The 23732-nt window shown below is 27.5% G+C and overlaps 1 protein-coding gene across 1 annotated transcript; it reads left to right on the forward strand.

Moving 5' to 3' along the window:
* LOC107450565 (cholinesterase) lies at positions 1-22258 on the forward strand. Its single transcript, XM_016066394.4, has 12 exons — positions 1-726; positions 3484-3630; positions 7009-7159; positions 7407-7592; positions 9839-10032; positions 11435-11609; positions 13946-14139; positions 15112-15256; positions 16165-16327; positions 16858-17184; positions 20246-20323; positions 21828-22258. The coding sequence occupies exons 1-12, from the start codon at positions 274-276 to the stop codon at positions 21904-21906; spliced, it is 2292 nt and encodes a 763-aa protein (XP_015921880.1). The 5' UTR covers positions 1-273; the 3' UTR covers positions 21907-22258.
* The last annotated feature ends 1474 nt before the right edge of the window (positions 22259-23732 follow it).

Here is a 23732-nt window from a genome sequence, read left to right on the forward strand (position 1 = left end):
ACATGCGAACATAGTACTACCTCCGACTTGAGCTGCGGTCTGAACTGTAACTCTTTCGGTAGAAACGGTTCAATCGGTTTTTACAGTTTATCGTTCATATTAGTAGATAATTATAGAGTTTTTCTCAACCGATAGAGTTCGTCACAATTCTTTGCGAGTAAAAGGTTTTTAAATTCAACTTCAATATATATTAGTTTTTGTTTGTTTACCCTGTAATGAACCTTGATCCAAGAATCAAAATGTCTTATTAATATTTGTTATGATTACTTGAAAATGAATTTTATAACCAGTTATTCCGTTTACTCTTTCATCATATTAGTTTTTCCCTTTCAATTTAATTGCCAGATTTTAAGGAATCATTATTCAGGGATATTTAATGATGATTTAAGAGATCGTCAATACTCGAACGATAGATATTATCCTGGTGATCGTTACAATTTTATGGATCGTTCAAATCCTATTAGAATTGGATACGAGTCTGAGTACAGTGATTCTCGCTGTGTGGGGAATAGAAGCCCAACTTACAATTTAGATAGTTCCGTTACAGTTCGACTAAGTTTAGGTGATGTTACTGGTACCTATGTATTTCTTTGCGATGGACCTGGACAATCTGAATATGACAGACCCAATTCTAAATACGCCAAAACACCTAAAGTCTATAAAAATATAACTGTGTTTCTAGGTATTCCATATGCTTTGCCTCCAACTCAAGAGCTAAGGTTTAGGGTAAGTTTTAACATGTTAATATTTTCATCAATTCTCAGCGAAAAATGTTCAACCCCATTTGAAATGTAATAATTTCAACCAGGTATAAAGAATGGCTCAATTATTGATTATTAATTTATTTTAAGTTTAGTTAAAGTACATATTGTTTAGAGCATTTCTAATCAAATTACCATCATCTATAAGTTATGATTGTATGAAATCTCTTTAATTACAGGTGTGCAAAAAAAAAAGTATTAATCATCAGATTTCTGTTACTATTTTGAACACATGTGTAAAATTATATAAATTTGTAAAATATGTTTTGCTATTTAGTATGAAAAATGTAATGATTGTATTCTAAAAAGAGGTGTAATAGTCAAATTTTTTCAACGTTTCAATTTAATGTATGAAATCTCTGTAATTACAGGAATGCAAAAAAAAGTATTAATCATCAGATTTCTGTTACTATTTTGGACACATGTGTAAAATTATATAAATTGGTAGCAATATGTTTTGATATTTAGTATGAAAAATGTTTTGATTGTACTCTAAAACGAGGTGTAATAGTCAAATTTATACAACGTTTCAATTTAATGTACTTTTTTTCAACCAGTTGATATGTTTATACTTTCCATAAACGACAGTGGATTTTAATCTTTTAATGTCATTAGTTCTACAGGATTTTCACAGAGCACTTATTCGTAGTTTATATTAATTTAAGTATATATTTCCTGTTGTTGGCCATTATAGCAGAGGGGGTGCGATTGTTCTTGTTTCTCAGTGGCGCAATCTATAGCCAAGAATTCGACTTCGACCACACACATATGCCGCACCCGTTTATTCATACATCCATTCCTTCATCTACAGATCGCTATTCCATCGGCACAATGCTATTTTAACATCAAATTAATCTGATTTTTATCTGTGAAAACTATCTTCATTTTTTTTCTGAAGTGTTGTATTGTAGTAGTCAGTTTATTAAGGTGATAAAACATTTACTGTTCATATTCTCCATGATTTTATTTTTGGTTAGACTTCTCAGTTTTTTGGGCATGTGTTATTAAGCGAAAAAAGCTGTTCCCAACTAGTATAGCACCATATGCTACGAACAGACTTTCAAAATTTTGAAGAAAGTGAATTGATTAGATTGGTATTGGTTTTGCTGTAATAAGTTTAGTATTTGTGAGTAAATATTTGCTATAGTTTTGAGTAGTCACGTTATTGCAACCTTATGTTAACATGCATATTTCTTTGGACTGTAGGTAGCGTTATATTGAACACTGACTATATTTTAATTTTTGATAACTCTTTTTATGATTTGGGACATAGTTGCTTTTTCATTACTTAATTTTTATTTATTTTTAAAATGGTCTAGAAATAATGTCGAAGATTTTTTTTTATATCACTAGAAAAAAAAGAAAAGCAATTAAATTTTTTAGAAGATTTTCTTATTTATGTTGTATTTTATTTTGTATTTAATAACTATATTTTACTTGTGAAGTTACATTTTAATTCATTTTCTGTGATGCTTTTTTTTTTTTTTTTTTTTTTAAAATTTTTAACCTGAGCTAACTGTGTTTTTAAAAAGTCTAAGCAGCATCATAGATATGTGCATGTGCAAGAGTTGATTCTATTAATTTATCTTTGAAAAGGATGTGGAATTTTAGTTTTGATTAGTTCTCAAATTATTTTTTAATCAATTATTAATTGCATTTTTGTTATTTTTTTTAGCCATGCAGGATTTATTTTTCATTTGTACCTTTAAATGGGCATTTATATTATGTTTAACAGTGATTCTCTGTTGAGAAAAAAGGAAAGTAGTTTTATTTCCTCTCTGACATGATTTTTTTTCCATTGCTAACCAATTTTGGCATATTTTTATTGCCGCCACTTTCATCACATGCCAAAAAAAAGTAAAATGCTAGTCTCACTCTTAGTGCAGTAATATTCTCTGCATAACTTCAAAATTAATCGAAATATTCTTTACCTCTCTGGGCAATGTAGATCAATGGGGGGAGGGGGGCAAACGAGCCTTAGATATGTTTTACATGATTTATTCTTAAATAAATAGTTTTGTGAATTCCCTGCAAAGAAACTTATATAGTTTACCTTACTTGGATACTTTAAGCTTTCTCTTGCTACCACTTTTCGTCCTCCAGGGCTTAAAGCGTGAAGCATTAAATTAGTTATCCAGATACCTAGAACAGAGCTGTGCAACAGAAAAATCAACATAAGTGACAAAATATTCAAATTTGATATTTTTATATATTTGACATTTTTGTATATGCTACTTTTTGTAAAAAAAGAAAAAATTAAAAATAAATTTTATTTTATTAGTTTTTGAAATTTTTTTTTAGCATTCATAGCAATAGAAGAAATATGTTGTCAAGCCACTTATGTCGAAATTTATTGTGAAGCATTTCTATAATTTTACATCAGTACTGATTAGTGTTGTTTCTTCTAGAAAGTTTTATTAACTCATAATGTTGTGTTATTAACTCCAAAAAGAGTTAAAATAAAACGCTACAGAAATTTAATAATAAATCTTTATCATAAGGTAACTCCCTGAGCATTACTCCTTAATTATCTTCTAAATTTTAAGCTGGTGGCTTTTGTGTATTTAGAAAATTGGTTTTCCCCATGTTTCTTAATGGTACAATTTTATCCTTGAACTCATTACTTTGAAGTTTAAATTCACTTAAGATGCGTTTGTAATTTAAAAGTCTATAATCTAATTCATTGTTATCATACTTAGTAAAAAGTATTATCTTATTTTAGCCACCTCAAGTGCAACCATCATTCAAATCGAAATATGCTTTACAATATCGAAGTGCTTGTTTACAGCATCCACAGTATACAGGAATTAAATTTGGAATTACAGATACTTCTGAAGATTGTCTAAACTTAAATGTATTTTCACCATCCGTAAGTATTTTTGAATTATTTTCTTGACTTTTTAAAAATGATTTTGTAATTAATCTTATTTTATTGTTAATAAAAATTTTATATGGATTTCTTTATTACTGTTAACTGTTGGATTATATGTGAAAATTTATAAAAAAGCAATTTCCTGAGCTGATAAGTATTTTTGTATTTAATTACATAGAGAAAAAAGGGCCTTCTTTGCAGGGATGAAATTTGGTTTTGCCTCAACAAGCTTAGTTCATTGGTAGACAGTTTTGCTAAATTTTCATTTGTTTTCAATTACTATTATAAACCAGATGTTTGTGATAAACAATGAAACAAAAATTTCACTAAAATTACAAATCAGGAATTATTTCTTGCTTTAACACATTGAAAATAATGTATAGTAATCCAACAAGTTTTTAAGCTATAAAACTTTTTTGACAGCAAAAATTTGTTTTGAGCATCAATAAAATTTACCTACATTTTAAACATGAGTTATCCAAAGTAAAAAATATATTTGAAAATTCTTTTACTGCATAATTGAAATGGAAAAAAGGTCAAAAGCATTTGTTTAGTTTCAACAATAAAATGAAAGTGTAACATTATATTGTGTTTGTTTTCAAGTTAGCCCTAAAATATTAATATTGTTATTTTTTAATATTATTTTATTGAACAGTTTTGATAAAAACACTTGAAAATAACTGTCTTGATATCTAGCATGCTAAGTTTCCAATGCAATTTTCTTTTTGTGCTTATAAAAGGCATTGTCTGTTGGTTAAATTTTTTAATGATGTATAAAATTTTTAACTCATACAGTGGAATAACTGAATAACTTAATTATAGATTTTCTTCTAAAAGTTCCGACCACTTTATTTTAATCTACTTTTGACTTTTTATTGAAATGTATAAATTAACAGAGTCTATTATAATTAATTAGTATACTTTTTCACATGATTTTAGTTCGGTTACATAAGAGTATGGGAAAGACTAGAGTTCACCAATACACATCTGGATTCATATTTTATGCATCTGTTTTGACTTTTATTCATCAAAAATTTTACCAAAAATTAAAGTACACTTTGGAAAATTTTTGTTAAAATTGTTAGCCTTTTTTCCTTGTTGTTGAAGAAAATCTCATTGAGAGTCAATTAGTGAGTAATTAACCATTGAGTGTAAAGAGGGTGACAAAGGCATTCCTTTCATGTATTCTGAATTTTGGAAATTAATTGCTATTACTTTAATAGAGCCTATAATTACAGCTGTTTGTGGAAATGAATTTGCAACTGAAAAAGGGGACAATATTTGAAATGCAAGCTTTGTTTAGGCATGAGCAATTTAGATAGCATTTCCAAATTGTCCTGTGATGGAATCCCTTTTTATGCCACAAATGAAGGTGTTAATTGTGATAGGAATTTTGAACATCTGGTAAATGGTAGAGAAGAAAAGATTGTATAACTGATAATGAATTGTATAAACGTTTTATTAAATAAATATATTAATAGATATTGCTTTAGCACTGCCAAGAACCATAATTGTTTGTAAAAGAGAATTTTTTAGTTAAAATAGGATAAGATTTAAAAAACTAGCATTATTTGGTGAAGAATATAATACAGTTGAACCTGTTTATCTCGAACCTCTTTATCTCGAAAACCTCTATATCTCAAAATTTTTAAAATTCCCTACATTTACTGTCTAAAATAAATGTATTTTCCATCTTTATGTCGATTTTTTTTTTCAAAAACTTCATCTCTCGAATTTCTAATAATAGAGCACAAATGTCAAAACTTTCCTTATCAGCAGAACTCGTAGACAGAGATGAATTTTGTGATTCCACAGGAAGTAAGGATGAACAGGTTGGGGGTGTTTCTTAGAATTTCAACCACTATCCCTGCACTTCCTTAACTAGAAAGGAATACAATGATTCTGGCAGTAAGTGAGGGGTTAATAAGTAGTGACCTTCAGGGGTTAGCTTTTTAAAATAGATAAGAAAGCTAAGAATAGAAATTCATTTTGACCTCAAAATTGCAGCCAGTGGATCAAAGGATAATTAAGAGTTTTAAAGTGAACTATAGAAAACGATCTATGAGGAATTTGCGATCTTTCTAACCTCAAAAGAATAATTGAAACAAATAAGGTTATCAGTCAAAAATCTTATTTATTATTTTCAGTTTTAAATGTATGTTAAAAAACTGTTATATAAATAGATGTATGTGGTATAATTAATTGAAAGAAATGTCTATATTTTTCTACTAAAAACAAAGTACTTTTAATCAAATTTCTTAATTAAATTTAATTTCTTTATAGTACCTGTATAACGTGAAACCTTTCTATCTCGAATTTTTCACCTTTCCCCTTGAGATTTGAGATAAATAGGTTTGACTGTATTATATTTCCTCATTGTCTTGTGATGGAATAAATATATTAATAGATATTGTTTTAACACTGCCAAGAACCATAATTGTTTGTAAAAGAGAATTTTTTAGTTAAAATAGGATAAAATTTAAAAAACTAGCATTGTTTGGTGAAGAATATAATAATTATATTTCCTCATTATTTTGTGATGGAATCCCTTTTCATGCTACCAATTAAGGAGCCAATTGTGACAAGAATTTTGTACATACTTTTAATTTGTGGAGAAAAACTTATATTTCATATATTTTTCTAGTAAATATTCTTTAGATATCTTGGTCTAATTAACTTGCACATAATGAAGAAGGATTCTAAATAATGTGAAGCATTGTTTTTTGGCTAAATAGTCAATCAATAATTCTAGGGTGATTACTTTGTATGTTTTATCTGTTAATTATAGTATAATCTTTGTTAGTGGTAATTCACTAGCTTAATCTTTGTTTTACAGTTCCCTTCACAATTTTAAATTTCACTCTCTAAAAATTAAAAATTGATATTACTCTCCAAATTTTTTTTTAGAATAACACTGACCCAGACAGCTAAACCTAAAAAAATGTCAAGTAGAATTCTATTTTTTTTATTGACAAGATGATTCGAAAAACTAATAGAATATTATATCAGTTATAAAGTTGCTACAGTTTATCAGTATACATAATAATTTTCTCATTTTTTTCATTTTTTAAGAAAAATTAATAACTGAAATTTTTTAAGAAATATGATGATTTCTTAATAATATTTAATCATCTTGGTTATCTTGCTCTTTTTTTTTTGTTCCTGAATTAGTTAAGCTTGGGTTCATTTCAATAGGCATTTTACAGTTTTATATTGCCTTTGTAAAAGAATGTTATTGCTTTTGCAAACTATCCTGGTTGCTAGCACTTTTGTTTAAAGTTTAAACAAATATTATTTTGTTTCAGCATTATTGATATGAGTTGTTTGTAAGGTTTTATAGTTATTTGCTGATGATTGTTTTTGCTTTTTTTACAGGTTAAGGGACAGAATGAAAAATATGCCGTTATGGTGTATATTCATGGTGGAGAGTGGCACCACGGGAGTGGTAAAACATTTCCGGCACATATGTTGGTTGCTTCTCAAAGTGTGGTAGTTGTAACATTCAATTACAGACTTGGAGCATTAGGTAAGTTTTTCTATTCTCATGTTTTAATATTAAGCAAAGTATTATGCTTTTCATTTTTCTTTTATAAATTGAAAAGACTTTTATGTAAAAATGAATTATTCCAGGTAGATCATTTTATGTTTATTTTCTCTATTATAATTTTGTTTTCTTTTGTTAGTACTTAGTTAAATATCCAGGTATATCAGAATTATATCATTGTAATTAAATTGCAATATATATTATTACTTACTCTGTTTTTTTATTGTAGGCTTTTATGCAAATGGACAAGAATCCTCTCCTGGAAATTATGGTTTGTTTGATCAGGCTTTGGCAATTGAATGGGTATATGACAATATTGGAGCATTTAATGGAGATAATGAAAGAATAACTTTGTTTGGTCCTGGTTCTGGTGCAGCTAGTGCTGGCATTCATGCATTGTCTGCTAGATTAGGAAGTAAGTTCTGCTTTTTATTATTATGTTTTTTACGATTTGCAACAGAAAATCTATACAAATAATATTTTTTTCGAAATCATTGATGTTATTTGAGGATTGTATCTAAATTTATTTTCAATGGAACATCATTTTCAAAAAGTTTTATGCTGAAATTTATTAAAATATATTTCTATTTATGACTGTTTAGTTGTTTAGTGCTTACTTCAATTATTATAAAAACTAAGATTAATAGAAAATATATTATACAACTGTTATCTTTATACAGTCCAATTTTGATATCATAAACTTAAGGAGTAATACTAAAAATTTTGTGATATCTGAAATTTGTGATATCAAAAATCAAATATTGAATGTTTTTTTTAACAGTTTAATCGAGAGAATTATAATAATAAATGTACTAACATTTTATAAGTGGTTTAACATGTATTTACTTAAAAAAAAAAATAGATACTTCTTACATTGTCAATATTTTCGCTCTTTCATTTAATTTCATTTTTGTTATTCTGTTCTATCATCTTCTCCTTCTGGTATATCTCTAGATGATACTACTTCATTTAATATTTCTGATTTTTCCCAATCATATACTTTAACATTATTGCTCACAGTAACTATTTCCTCATAAATATAAGTTTCTTTCAAATTTATTTACTTAGCAAGTTTTTTCTAGCCATATGGGAACTTATTCTTATCTATGCATACATATCTTAAAAGTCCACTTATTTAAGAAAAGATAATTCAAACAATTTCTTTTCAAATATGGCAATCTCTGTTTAATGTTTATATAAAAATATCTAATTCAAGTAAACTTGCTAGGGATGATTCAGCATGCCTTATTCAAATCATTAACCAAACTGAAGATATAATTACTTTTAATAAATATTATAAAATTAGCAAGAGTAAAGATTGACTGTTGAAAAAATAGATTGTCGTCAGAATTCAGTGATAAATACTATTACAGGCAATAATGAAGATTTTCTAAAAAGAATTAATTTGTCACATATAGATGAATAGTTTCTGATCTTTTTCTGGTGTATAAAATGTTTTTGCTAATGAGATAAGTTAAGATCTTGCTCTTTGGTTGAACATCACATTAAATTAACTGATGATGTTTCTGCTTGGCAAAAACCTTATCATGTACTGTATCACTTCAAGACGGAAATGAGGAATCAGCTTAAAAAATTTTTGGATGCAGGAATTATTCAGCCTTCCACTTCTAGTTATGCCACTCAAGAAGGCAGGTGGTTCATATCGATTAGTAGCTGATTTAAGAAAGCTAAGTACTAAAACCTAATCCAATAATTTTCCTATTTAAATTTAATGGAAATGCTAGACCTAGTTTCTGTATCAAAATTCTTTTCATCGTTAGATTTAACCTCAGGTTTTCATCAAATGAAAATGCATCTTGATCATGCTCATTTAACAGGTATTGCACCCAAACATAGAAACTTTGAATACATGCCTTTCTGCCTAAAGAATGCAAGCTCTAGTTTTGAGCAGTTAATGTCCTTTGTACTTGCTAACTTGACTGATTTATCCATTGGTTGCTATATTAATGATGTAATCACTGCAAGTCGAACCTTTGAAGAAAGAACATATTGAAAAACTATGTATTGTGCTTAACTGTCTCAGAGAGGCAAATCTAAATCTTAAGCCAAAGAAGTGTTCCTTACTAAAGAATGAAGTAACATATCTTAGACTTATAGAAGGTGAGGTGATGCCAAATCCTAAAAAAGTATTGAAACCTTTAAAAGAGCCATTCCCCCTCGAGATAAGCAAAAACTGCGAGGTTTTATTGGTTTAACTGGATTTTATTATTCAAATCTTCACCACTCTTAGGGCTTCAAAAATTTCATAAAATCATTAAAGAATAGTATTTAAGGATTGGAATTTAAGAAAAAATTTTAAATTGCTCCAGAAATTAGGAAAAAAAAATAGCTTTTTTTGGTGATCAAATATATTTTAAGAAATCACGGATCACCAAGAAATGTATTCAGCCAAAATGAGTTGTTTTTCTGTTACCAACACAGCAAACATATAGGGAGATTTTTTGTGACATCAAAAACCATATGTTATTCAAGTTGATGGTATTGAGGTTCGGCTGGTTGATTTTAAAGCTCTGTTAAAGTCATTGCATCTCGAACACTTATTGTAGTTTTGAATTCAGTTTCTTGTTCTGTTAATTTTTAGACCTTTTTAAAATATTGATTTTTAATTAATGCCTTGTTTTTGTAATTATTGTCTTTTAGAAAAAATTCGTCGAGTTATTGCTCAAAGTGGATCTGCTGTTGCTGACTGGGCTGTCACCAAAAGCAATTATACAGTGTTCAACAACAGTATTGAGTATGCATTATTGCTAAATTGCTATTTCCAATCATCATGGAGAACTGTCTCTTGTTTGCAGAGTTTGCCTTCAAGTTTATTTGAAACAAAGTTATTTGAGGTATATGAGAGTTTCAATAAAAAAGAACTTTTATCATGTCTATATCATGATCTTATATTTAGTATTTGAAAACGTTTTTATTTAGTTTTTATCAAGTATTTGAATGATTTGTATGAGTTGTATTAAGTTTCTATTTTATGAGCTAAATGTAGTTGCTAGTTTTAGTAAAAATTAAGTTAAAACTAAATTTTTATAACACTATTTCATTTATGTTGACTGTGTAATAAATTTATTATAATAAAAAGTTGTGCTTCAACATAATCTGATATTCTAAATAGCTTATCTTTGGTCTAGAAGAGGCCAACTTAAGATCTCTATTAATTAGTACAGATTGTGATTAAAGTTACAAAATCAGAATATACTTTCCAAAATAAAAATATTTTTATTTTAACAGATATACATTTTTGACCCTTAAGAAGGGATGCTTCAATCTGCAAGATATGGTATCAGTAGTTTAGACTACTAGACTAGTTGAAAGACTTAAGTCTTTGATCATTCTTTCTACTATTTGTTCACTATATCTATCGAACTTTTGTGGAATTCAGACATTTTCCGCTTTTTATTGAATTTGTTTTTTCGAAGATAATTTTGTATAACAAATATTTTTATTAACATTAATTGTTTAATTTAATAATGATTGCCAAATATTTGACCACAAAGAATAATTTTTTTTGCATTACATTTTGTTGTTTTAGGTTAATAAGTTTTTAGTTCAAAAATTTCAGAGAAATTTTATGAAAACTTTGAGCTATAAAAATTAACAAAATTTTTTTATTTTGAATTAATTTGTTAACTTATTCAAAGTTTTAATTTAGCTTTTTTTTTAAAAAAACAAACAAACTACATACTTTTAATAAATGTAAAAATTTCTATAGTTTTATTACTAATTCAAAAGGGTTTTTGATCATTATTATATTAGATAATAAAAAATCATAAATAACTGTAGAAAATTATTTTTTTTATCTTAAATTATCTTTGAATAAAAAATTCTTTAAATGATATAAGAAAGATTTTTGAATCCCACAGATGGTTTTATATAAAGTATGTAAAAATAGCATTAGGTTATAGCAAAATGTAAAAATAGCATTAGGTTACGACACTAGACTGTTGGAATTATATGTTTCAATTTGGGGATTGTCATATAGAATTGATGGGGACCTATTTGAAAAAAAGCTATTTCTTCTGGGCTTATATCATTGTGTTATAAAATGTAGACTTAAGTTTATTGTTATTTATTGATAAATTTTATTTAATTCTGATATAAATAGTAGTTATAGAGAAACTACATTTAATAAACAAAGCTGCAAAATAGTAAGTCGTAACAAACAATTAAAACATAGCTTGTTTCAGTGTTCTTTAATAACTAAAGTAACAAAAAAGAATTATGTAATATTCTTTTTAGCCTAAGACAGGATGGTTGTCGTGGAATCCCGTAATTGATCTCTGTACACGTGAGAGAAATAAAAGAATTTTGCCTGATTCACCAGAAAACATGCTTAGAACTCATTATGAAAATCTGCATGATGATTTTTCTTACCTGGCTGGTGTAACAACAGATGAAGCAGCTACTATGTTTCGTAAGTGTAAATGAATACAAAGTTATCTGAATACTCAGAATAATCACATTAATATCAATCAAATTAATTTCTTTTTGTCAATAGTTTTGGACGTAAGGTTTATTTGGAAGAGAAGCCTGCCACAAGCCATTAAACGAAACAAATTATAATTTCCTGGAAAGATTTATTTCAAAAGCTACAGCAATATTTTATCTAATTCTCAAAAGAAAATCAGTACGATTGTAAAGCTTGTTTTATAGTGGGCCAGTAGGGCAGTCAGAAAACTTCTCCAGGTGAAGCTTAAAACAGATAGTTTTTGTATCCATAAATTTTCAATATGAAAACTTATGATTTTCACTACAAAAGTTTATTATTTATGATTAACATTGTGATCGTATCGATTTAAACTTAGGATACAACATAAGGGGAAGAAAAGATAATCTATCAAGCGAATGTTTAACTTGAAAAAGAAAGATTAATATAATTAAGAATTAATTAGAAAATGTTAATTAAAGCTAAAATAATAGTCGACATTATTACAGTTACTAAGTTTATTAATTGATAAAAATGATCTATATTATATAGCTTTAACAATTTAGTAAAAAGTTTGTGCACATGGCAATTACCAAAAAATCAGGACAGATATAATTTAAACATAATATAAATTTAAAACTAGGCACTTATAAGTGAAACTTAAGGGGGAAAAGAAATACTATATTTAAGAAAAATATGTATCCATATCTGACAATGTTTCTCCCGGGAGAAAAAATCAAAATGCCACCCAGTGGAAAGAATTCCCTCTTCCTGTATATTATATGGTAGGTCAGGACTATCTGAGTGAATAATGAAAGGAAAAACTTCTGTTGCCCCTACTTTTGCAACTGCACTGTTAATGATTTCTGTTTATTGGCTGTGGATCACTGGGTGATTCATCTGTGGTTGAGTGAAGTGGCTATCAATGCAGTGGTGGAGCTGCTTTCCATCATAGAAACAAAACTATTCTGCTAACCGATCTCAGTTTGAAGTTTTTTTTTTTAAAAATTAAAGTGCCATAAATATGGAATTTAATTAAATTGTTTAACAATGAGATTGAATAAAATGCACTCATGAATATAATAATTATTGAAATACTGGCCATATAACAACTTAGACAGTATATTACATATATAACCATGTATTACAGGCCATATTACATATTTACAAATCTGTAACAATACTAAAATCTCATATGACCAGTTTATCAATCAGATTTGACAAAAGGCTTTTCAGAAGCTGATTTATTAAATTCACTCTAGGATTGCACAGAATAAGTGCAAAAAAATTAAAAATGATAGGAGAGCAAGAGAGATCTGATAACAATAGTTCTTATTATAATTCTTACAAAATAGTGAATTTATGCAGGATTGGAGTAATTTTAAAATATTTATTATTGTAAATTTTAACAACTATTTCAGTCACCATCCAAACATTGTTCATAAATAAGTATTTAAACAGTGATTCCTCATATGCACTATGAGACGTTAAATATGCCAAAAACTCGTAACGGGGACGTGAAAACAAGTTATGAGGCATTCTCCAAGAAGCTTAATTGTCCAGTGTGAAAAAAAATACCTTTTCAGTAGATTTCTGTTGGCAAAATTGTAACCAAACTTAATTTATCTACATACATAAAAAGAGAATTCGACTTCTTTGTTCATACGTGGGGAGAAAATAAGAATAATTCTGAGTATCAAATTACATCTTGTTTTTCCTTGTTGCAGGTGTTTGATCAGTCCTAATTGGAATCATGGATAGCTCAAATATAATATATATATCTCTTTTTCTTCTTTTAAAAATCTTGCTTTAGCTGTTAACAGAGAGCATTATTATGGTTGTCCTTATTAATAGATGGGTAAGAGATTAGAAAAATCATATACCCCTGCTTTAATAAAAAGGGACTGAGATACTTGGTAGTCCTGGGTTCTAAGGTTTCTTAAGTCTAGCGGAATCAGTGTTTAAGCATAGAGTGAGATTTTATCTTTTTAAGATTTTTAAACTAAATTATATATTTTAAACTAAAAATAAATAATGTGTGGAAGTGCTTTATTTTCTTTTAAATTAAAATTGATCTAAGTTTGTTAATGAGTTAAAATGTTTTCAATAAGTCATTTTGAATTTTTTATTATTTTCTATTCTACATCCAATCCATTCTTTTTTAACACCAATAGTAGTAAAACAGTACACCAATAGTTATTACAAAATTTTGTAATGGCTGTAAAAGTAATAAGACAGGGAAAACATTTTATGTATTTTTATTAAATATTTCTTAGTTCTGTTATACTCTGGAAAAAAGAGTTTATTTTTGATTTTCTTTTTAGTTGTAGATCCTGAAATAAAAAAGAATAATTATGTACTCACTGTAAAGAAGTTTAAGGAAAAAATTCAGGAATATTCATCAATTTTCAACTATACTCTTGACATTGCTGGTTTAACCAAAGCTATTGAATTTATGTATGTGCCAGCTCAGAAAAATCTTCACAATCAGACTTTACTTAGAGAGGGCTATATCAATGTAAGTTTATATTTTGAAAATATTTTGATTCATATAAATTAGTACAATGAATAAAAAAAACATGCTTTGTAATATGGTAAAGTTATAGAGGCTTATATATAGTTTGTCTAAAGTAAGAACTCCTCTAGCCATTCGTCTGGACCCGTGGTAGTGACTATGGTAATGAAGTATAACTATTTCAAATATGGTTGGGTCATTGTTTAGGGCAGGTTTTGACTCGGGTCAGCTAGAGAAAAGGAATATTTTTCTTCGATCTATTGTGTTAGCCCTAGAGTAGCTCTAGTATATAATTTATGTACATGCATTTTTGTTTGAAAATTATTTAAGCATTTTTTAACATTTCTTTTTCAAAACTACATAAATTGATTTATCAACTTACTATAAAGCTTAAAATATGTGCAGTTTAAAGCTTAAACTAACAGCTTGTCTGAATGTGAATAACTTAATTGTGGGAGAATTAGTTGTAAATTCAAATTATAGTTTTTAGAATTATGTTAATAAGATATTTTACTCTTTTTTTTTTGATAATAGATTTGCTTGGTTTTGGAACTATATCCATCAATTGTTTTTGTAGCAAACTCTGTAACTCACTTTAAAACATATTTTCTTTTAGTATGTTTTGTATAAATTTCTTATGGAATTTTTTACCTAAAAAAACCTAAGTGAAATTTATTTTTGGCAAAATTAAGACTTCCCTTAAATCTTTTTTACATGTTCTTATATCTCTTCTTTAAGTTTTATTTAATTGCAATTTTAAATAATTTGAATTTTGCTAGTTTAAAAATGAGTACCGAGTTTTAAGAGCAATGTTTAATATTTCATTTAATTATTGCATTTTTACTTGTATAAAATTGTTGCTTTGTCCCTTTTGTCTTATAAAATTATTTTCTATGCATTTTATTTTCTATTTTCTGCAGAAAAAAAGTTAATGACCGCCGTCTTAATATTGTTTTGTCTGCCCTATATTTTCAGATGCTGTCTGACAGTTACTTTGTAGCTCCAAATAATAAGATGATGAAACTTCTGCTTGAGCGAAATATACGGACTTATGCTTATGTATTGAATGGTTCCCTTGAAGGATTGGAATCAATGAGATCGTATCACCCACTTAAGAACAGTAAGTTTGTTATTCGTAAAAATGTTTAGTATTCAAGACAATTATCTATTAAAGAATTAAAATTTAAAATCCAATTTAGATCTGTTTAATTTATTTTGATTGAATTCAGGACATATAGAAGAATAAGAACTTTTTGTTTTACCCAATTGTATTGAAGCTTTATAAAGAATTGTGCACTAACTATGCATGTACCAAGCCAAAACCGTGTACAAATCAAACAAACAATTTATTTTTCTAATAAAGTTTGTTGAAGCCTGTAATATTTATTTTATCAAGCCTTTAGGTTGCGTTATTCAATATTGATATCCTGTCCATTGAAGGTTGTAGTGATTTTTCCAAATTTTCCTTTTTTATATATTTATTAAACATAACAATAGGAACACTAAACATAAACACAAATAAACATAAAATTTTCCTGATTATGCATTATATATTCAAATCGGATTTTTCCGATTCCACGAGATGTTTATCTCGCCAGTACAAGTTTCATTCTGGTTGAATTCTCCCTCGGTTAGGGAAGACGCCTAGTAGAAATCCCTTTTGTGGGGATTTAACCTTATTCGTGGCTTGAGTTGCCACCCAACCGGCTTGATTGATAAGTAAAATATTACAAAGCCTTTGTTCAACTCATATTTTTCTTCGAGCAAAAATAAAGTTTCTATTAGGATTAAATAAATATACCTAAATTTCTTAAATTAAAATTAACATTTTTAATTGCATGCCTTAGATAAGTTGAATCATCAGTTTTTTTAAAATGTATTTAAGCTCAAAGAAACCTGTCATATTTAAGTCATACTGATGAATATTTTTTCAACTATGTATTTTTCTACTATGCAATTTTTTCAACTATGTTTTTGACAATTAGCAATATGAATTTATTTATGTCTTATGTTACATTTCGTTTTCAGTTACTCCTCATGACATTGAATATTTTCTTATCACTGGTTCTCCTTTTATGGATCCAAGGTTGTTTCCCAGTGGCTTGAATTTGCAGGAAGCAAGATGGACTGAAGCAGATCGTAATCTCAGTCAACTTTTTATGCAGACATGGGCAAATTTTGCTAAATTTGGGTATATATATTTTTTGTACTCAATGCTTCAAATCAAAGCGCAATATCTTTTCATCATTTAATGAAGTAGTGATATAAATGAGGTATTATGCATTAAAATTGCTTAGTAGTTAAAAATAAAAACAAACTAGTAAATCAGGTAAACAAGGCATCACAAGCTTTTCTCCCCCCTCTGATGCACAAGAAAGGCATCTTTTGAAAATGATTCTGCAGAGAAAAAAAAAAAACCTCTCTTAAAAAAATTATGCAGAAAATAAAACCAAACTTTTTTTACTTCCCAAATGAAAAGTCTTTCTGCAAGAACTTTGTATTCTGGCTGTATTGTTGTGATTCTGTCACTGCAATATTAACTAGTAAAGCAGCTTATTAGCGTATATTACAAGTTTATTTAGCCTTACATGTATTTCAGGTTTGAGGATTTTCAAAGGCCCAATCTGACCTTTGTTGACTTATATTGTAAATTTATCTTTGATTAAAATGTGCTAATACTAAAACTAATAGACATTTCTTTTTTTTTTTTTTACTTTTTAGAAATCCTACTCCTGCCAAAGTTTTTAATATTACATGGGAACCTGCAAATATTAAAAATATGCAGTATTTACTCATAAATACTACAAATTTTACATCAGTAATGAGGTCTAATTACCGTCAGAAAGAGAGCCAGTTCTGGAGTGACTTTTTGCCCACTTTAATGAAAGGTCAATTCAGTTTTCCTACTACTTATTGTCAACCTGAGTATGAAATTTGGCAAAATCAGAAACGTATCTATCAAGCATCATTATGGGGAACATTAGGAATCATACTACTCATTATAGTGTTATGTGTGTTGTGTTCTTTTCTATATTGCAGAGCTAAAAGGTAATTTCTAGAACTGATTTTAAATTATTATTTTTTTAAATATTGTGAATAATTCTACTTCTTTTGAATTAATTCATTGAATTCTTCTGATAAAACTTATCTAAAATAAGATTAATTTTATAGTTTCTTCTGACTATTAGCTGAGTCAATAGACTTAAAAGTGGGTTTTCATTCAAGTATTTCACTCTAAAATGTGAAGGAAAGCTCAAAAATATGTAACAGTTTTTAGAAAAATTTCTTTTTCCATTCAAAAATGTATGCTAATAGTTTTTATAAATATTTGTTCTTGCCAGTTGAAGGATTAAAGAAATAAGTGCACAGAAAAAGCAAAATGTGTAAAGTTTGCTTCTTATATTTTGTTGGATTATATTTAAAAAAGTCATAACTTTCTGATTTATGTTTTGTTATTTATATATATATATTTATCCATTCCATAGTCCACATCATTAGATCCATTTTTATCGTAAAATATTATGCCGTAACTTTTACAGTAATATATCTTTAATTCGAGTAATTTAGTAATTTCACGTCCATTATTAATGGTAAAATTACAGTAAATCAGATTTTTTTTGTTTTGTAACATGTTCCGGTAAAATGGATTATACAGTAAAAAGTGTCTGAATTTTTTTTACTGTAATTTCATCTGGAGTTCTTACAATATATATATACAGTACAGAACCCGTTATCCGGAAATCAGAAAACCGGAAAACCAGAAAACCGGAACGAAATTCGATAAATTTTCCCGCCATTTTTTAAACAAAAATTTTTTTTTCCTTATAAGATTTTAGGATTTTTCTTTCTTTTTTGAAAGATGTTCACCTTACCATCATTTAGGAAATAATCATTAGTGTATTACTTCATCGTTTTTTCTTCTTTTCAAGATTATTTCCTAAAAAAAAATTTTTTTTAGTTGGGTTTAACAATAAAAAAACGGCTTTTTGTAGCGATTCAGAAAACCGGAAAAATCAGTTATCCGGAATAGTGATGGTCCCGATCGTTCCGGATAATCGGTTCCCTACTGTATATATATATATATATATATTACCCATTTATCTCGAATCTCACAGGAAAGGCAAAAAATTTAAGATAACGAGGTTTCGAGTTATACCGGTACTTTAAAATTTTTTATTTAATTAAGAAATTCTATTAAAACTGCTTTAATTGTTTTTAGTAGAAAAATACAAGCATTTCTGTAAGTTAATTATACCACATACATCTATTTACATAATTTTTTTTAACATACATTTAACACTGAAATATCTTTACAAAGAATAGCAAATCCCCCATAGCTAATATTTCCTTGGGGTTCAAGAAAAGTTTGTAAGAGTTCTACAGCTTTTTCTGCTTCTTTGCTCTCACTTTTGGTTCATCAATATAATTTTCAACTTCTTCATCTGATATTCTTTTGACATTATCTATGATTTCCACATCTGTCAATGTTTTGCATGGTGCCAGGCAGTTGTCCACTCTTAAAAATCTTCCAAATTAATTTCAACCTTAAATCCCGATTTTATTGCATTCCATTCTTGCAAATCTGGCACTGTATTTTTAGCGTCAACAGTTTCTTCTTTAACTTTACTGAGGCCTTCAACCTCTTGTTCATCATCTTCACAGCTATTCTTAAAACCATCCATTTTAAAATCATTTTGGATAATTTTTAGAGACACATTTCTCCAAGTCATTCTGATAGCATTGAACACATTTATTTTTGGAAGAGAATTTGTTTCATTGACGGCATCTACAAGTTTGCATACAAACTGATTTCTTTAGCTCACTTTAAAACTCTTAATTATCCTTTGATCCATTGGTTGCAATTTTGAGGTGAAAATGAATTTCTATTCCTATCTTTTTTATCTATGTTGAAAAGCTAAGCCATGGTGGTCACACCGTCCTACTCATCAATCCCTCACTTACTGTCAGAATCATTGTATTTTTTTCAAGTTAAGGAAGTGCAGGGACAGTGATCGAAATTTCAAGAAACACCCACCCCCAACCTGTTCACCTCTACTTCGTATGGATTCACAAAATTCATCTCCGACTGCAAGTTCAACTGATGAAGAAAGTTATGTTGCTTGGACATTTGTACTCTATTATTAGAAATTTGAGAAACGGAGGTTTTAAAAAAATGTTCCACATAAACATGAAAAATACATTGAATTTAGATAACAAATGTAGGGAATTTTAGAAATTTCAAGATTCAGAGGTTTTTGAGATAAAAAGGTTCCAGATAAGCATGTTCAATTGTGTGCATATATATATATATATCTATATATACATAGAAGTTAAAAAGTCCTAGCTCCTCAGAATTTTTAAAAATTGATGGTGAAGCGTTATTAAAATTAAGGTAAACTAAATTTGATTAATTTTAGAAGAACATTTATTTAAATTGTTTGCAAATAGTGATGATCAAAATTAGTATAGGTCAAATTTATATATATATATATATATATATATATATATATATATATATATATATATATTGCAGAAAATTGCAAGTTTTTATTTTGTCATCTGTTAATTAAAAAGTTAAAATGCATGCTTATTTCAGATGTTGAATATTAATGATTCATTTTTTAAATATTTAAACTGAATTATTAGTGTTTAATAGCTGATGGATCTGCTGTGAAACTAATTACTGAATTTTAGCTGATGCACCTACTCACTAAATTGAGCCTAAAAGGTTTATTTCTGACCACTTTTTGGAGGCGTATAGTTATTTTTTAGATGATGACATTGTTTCATTTATCAGCTTTTGATGTATGTTTTAATTTTAAAAATTTTGTGAACTATTTTTTTTTTTACAATTTATGCATGCAATTTATATTGATTTTTATATTACAGGAATAAAAATAAAGAAAACAAATTAAACGAAGCATGAATTATAATATTTAAGGGTATAAAACAGTAAAAAAGGGAAAAACTGAGGATAATTTTGTAATAAACAGCTTTTATTGAAAACAAAAATTATTAATTTAGAAGTTTTGACATGAATCTGATGGTAAAATGTTTCAGTGCAATTTCAAAGCTTTTTTCTTATGACATCTATTTTTTTTCCTATTAGTAAACATGTTGTCAGCACAGAAGATATACCTGACTCTGTATCATCAGTTAGTCCATATTCAATGGATTCCCTTTTACAGTAAGTCTAGAATTGTCAATTTAATTTTTGACTTGATTAAGCATATTTAAAGAATTTATATATCAGATGAGCTTAAATGACTGTGTGTGTGTTTGCTTTAAAAATTTATCATTTCTATAAATACTAAACTCTGTCTCTATAGTTTTATCATTTATTTAGAGAGGGATAAGGTTCATTTAGCAAATTTGAATTATAAATCTTTAGATAGGACTTCAATTTAGATCTTAAATCTTTCCTATTTTTTAAAAATATTTTACTAAGGCTAACTTGGGTTTCTTCAATAATGAAAAATGCAGTTTAAGTTTTCTTTAAATAATTAATTGATGATTAATGTTATTTAATGTTATACAATGTTTTTTGAATTATGAAATTTAGTTATTTTGAATCAGAACAAAATAACAAATTGTTTGACTTTGAGAAAAAATTGAATTGCCAAAACAACCTGCATTTTAGTTGTTTGTATTAAATCTAAAGTTGCAAACTATTATTTAGCATTGGAACGAAATAAAAATTAACTGTTAAAGCTATTAATGTCTTAAGCATTTGTATTTATATTTATTGTATTTTTCATGGTGCGTAGCTTTTTTAAAAAATGCTTCAAGGTGCTTATTTTCGATTTTCGGTTTTTAAAAGCCCTTAGAGGTGCATTTTTTATTGCGTGTTTTTAAAAAATGATTAATTTTCCCTATTCGGAAATGAGTTTTTTTTCTTTACAATATCAATTTACGCTATGTACAGGGTTATTCATAATTCCCTCCGGGGTTTCGAAGCGTTATAGTTAAAAACAGAAGAAGAATATGAAAAAAAGAAACATATGAAATTATTCTGAAACTATTCAAGTTTTATTTACTTAGGTTACAGGTGTTCTATGTGTGAACCTTTGGTCACACGGCATACATCAATGTGATAGTCCAGTTCCTTCCCTGAGGGAATTATGAGTAACCCTGTATTATGCAAGGGCGTGGTTTTCGCATTGTTTTATTCAACGTTTTAACCATTCATTCAAACACAATGTATTTAGTCATACCATCGGCCGTAGCGTATGAAAGCACCAATCATTGTACTTGTATAATGAAATACTTGCGGGTCCGCATGTGCATCTACTGAGCTGGATTTAGTGAAATTCTTGCACTCTCATGTGCAACTCTGCTGCATTTTGTAGGATATTCTCAATTTCAGGCTTCATTTTCCACTTTCTGAAATTGAACTGCAAAATCTCTCCATCGTTTTATGGTGGCTAATATAATCAGGAAAAGCGTTCTTTGTCAAAAACTAGCAAATTTTTCGTGATCATGTAAAAGTCTTTGAAAATTATTTTGTTAACGTACGTAGTGCTTGAAAAGTACTTAAAAGGTGCTTATTTTTTGTTGAATGATTTGGCTATGCACCCTGATTTATATTTGTTGTATTTATATTATATAATTTATAACCACAAATACTATTTCTAGTTGACTAATTTATTACTTAATTGTTTTATTAAATGTTTATATTTTATACATTTCAGTAACATGAAGAGAAGTGAAAGCAGTAACAAATATTTGACTGAACGTTTACATGTTGAACAGAAGCACACCCAAGTTTGAAGTCTATGAAAAACAGTCTTTGCTGTGATAAAGTTAAATGCTTGATTAAGTCAATGTGTGCAATAATGTGATTTGGTACTATTGTTTTTCATAAGTTTAGAAAAATGTTAATTGACCATACACCGGTTTAAAAAAAACTAAGTAATTAGGTGCAATTTAAGAGGATATTTATAGGGACCTTAAAATATTGAATTTAGTAATTAGTCTAATCATAATTTTAGAAATTATATTCAGTGTCTGACTTTAAAATTTTTCCAAAATATTTCTTTATCATGAAAAAGTTATGTATAAATATCTAATTTTATATGTAGTTGAAAAATTTATATTATAGTGGTCCCTAGTTATATCAAAATATATAGTATATAATAAGAACATATATAAATCGTAAAAATATATTAATAAAAAATATATTAATAGATTTGTAATTTATTTTAATAATTATTAATAATCACTTATTAATAATTCCTGTTGAATTGAGTTTTTGTTTTACAGTTTATAATTTTTGTGATTCAAATATAAAAATGATAGAACTTAAATTCTTAATAAGTTGTTTAAATTAAGTTATCATATTTTAAATTTTTATTTCACTGCTATCTAAAGAAATTATTCGATAGCAAATACTATAATAAAGAAAAAGTCTGCATGCAGATTCTGCATTTAGATTTTCAACTTCTTTAAAATTTTATGGGTAAATTTGAGGGAAATTATTTTAGTTATTAGAGTATTATTAATTGACTTTTTCTTGTAAATTTTTTTTGTTCACTTCATATTCAGAATAACATTTTGCTCTGAATATATGCATGTTTTTTCACCTAATCACTACATTATCTCACAGTACAACAGTATCACTATTTCACTATTAGTCATCTGCACATCTTGTACAGTTATATTTCATGTCAACACACAATGCATAAACATTCCATTTATTTGCATTCCATATTATGTTTTATGTCTAAGTACAGGGTGGCTGAAATAGAATTGGCTTGAAGAATCTAAGCTATCAATGAAATCTTTAAGTTAAATAAAATGAAATCTGTGTTTACCCCTTGTGGTGCATTACTTTTGTGGTCCACAAGAAGTCTACTAATGAAAGAGGATGAGACATTGTTTTTTATTTTTATTTTTTTATTAGCATTTCTTATATCATGTTATTCTTACATATTTATGGGAAATCTGTGATTGTGTCCCAATGAAATTAAAATTTTAGCATTGCTTTAAAATTTCATTTAGCAAATGCTCCTTGTATCTTAAAAATGTAGTTAATTAACTGAATAAATTATTATTTGTTACATAAATTTAACACTTTTAAACTGATTAGTTTAAGAGAGCAAAGATGAATATTTTATTAGAAGGATATACCAGTTATTTGCTATAAATAATTTCTTAAAATACCCAAAGAACATATGCCATCAGAATACTTAATACAATAATCCTTGCAACATTTTAACATTTATTTTACTATGCTTATACACCTACTTGCTACAAAAATAATCCTTTTTCCTATTTGGATAAAAAAAAAAGACTAAAAAACAACAAAAGATAAAAAGATGAATAGAATTCCTTAAAATATAAATAAGTCTAATACTTTCATGTAGACAATTTAAAAGGGTCTAATTTTTCAACTCTTAAAAATTCTAATACATAATATGCTAGCATAGAAAACCTAATCAAAAGGGATTTTGACAATTGTGATTTATACGTATAAGGTCGACAAATATTCAGGTTTCGAAGGTTTTACTGCTCTCATATGTAGGATAAATTTAATTTATGATAGTGGAGGTCGACTTGACAAGTTTCACTGCATAAGCTATTATTGATATTATAAA

The sequence above is a fragment of the Parasteatoda tepidariorum genome, chromosome 12, assembly GCF_982258835.1.
Source record: "Parasteatoda tepidariorum strain Cologne lab strain chromosome 12, Ptep-v5.0, whole genome shotgun sequence".
NCBI classification, from domain to species: Eukaryota; Metazoa; Arthropoda; class Arachnida; order Araneae; family Theridiidae; genus Parasteatoda; species Parasteatoda tepidariorum.

What these genes read in the sequence shown, in the direction of transcription:
- LOC107450565 (XM_016066394.4), top strand. Translation starts at nt 274, where the DNA reads ATGAATTTTATAACCAGTTATTCCGTTTACTCTTTCATCATATTAGTT. An exon ending in CTCAAGAGCTAAGGTTTAGG is followed by an intron (nt 727 to 3,483) that starts GTAAGTTTTAAC and finishes ATCTTATTTTAG; the next exon opens with CCACCTCAAGTGCAACCATC. An exon ending in TAAATGTATTTTCACCATCC is followed by an intron (nt 3,631 to 7,008) that starts GTAAGTATTTTT and finishes CTTTTTTTACAG; the next exon opens with GTTAAGGGACAGAATGAAAA.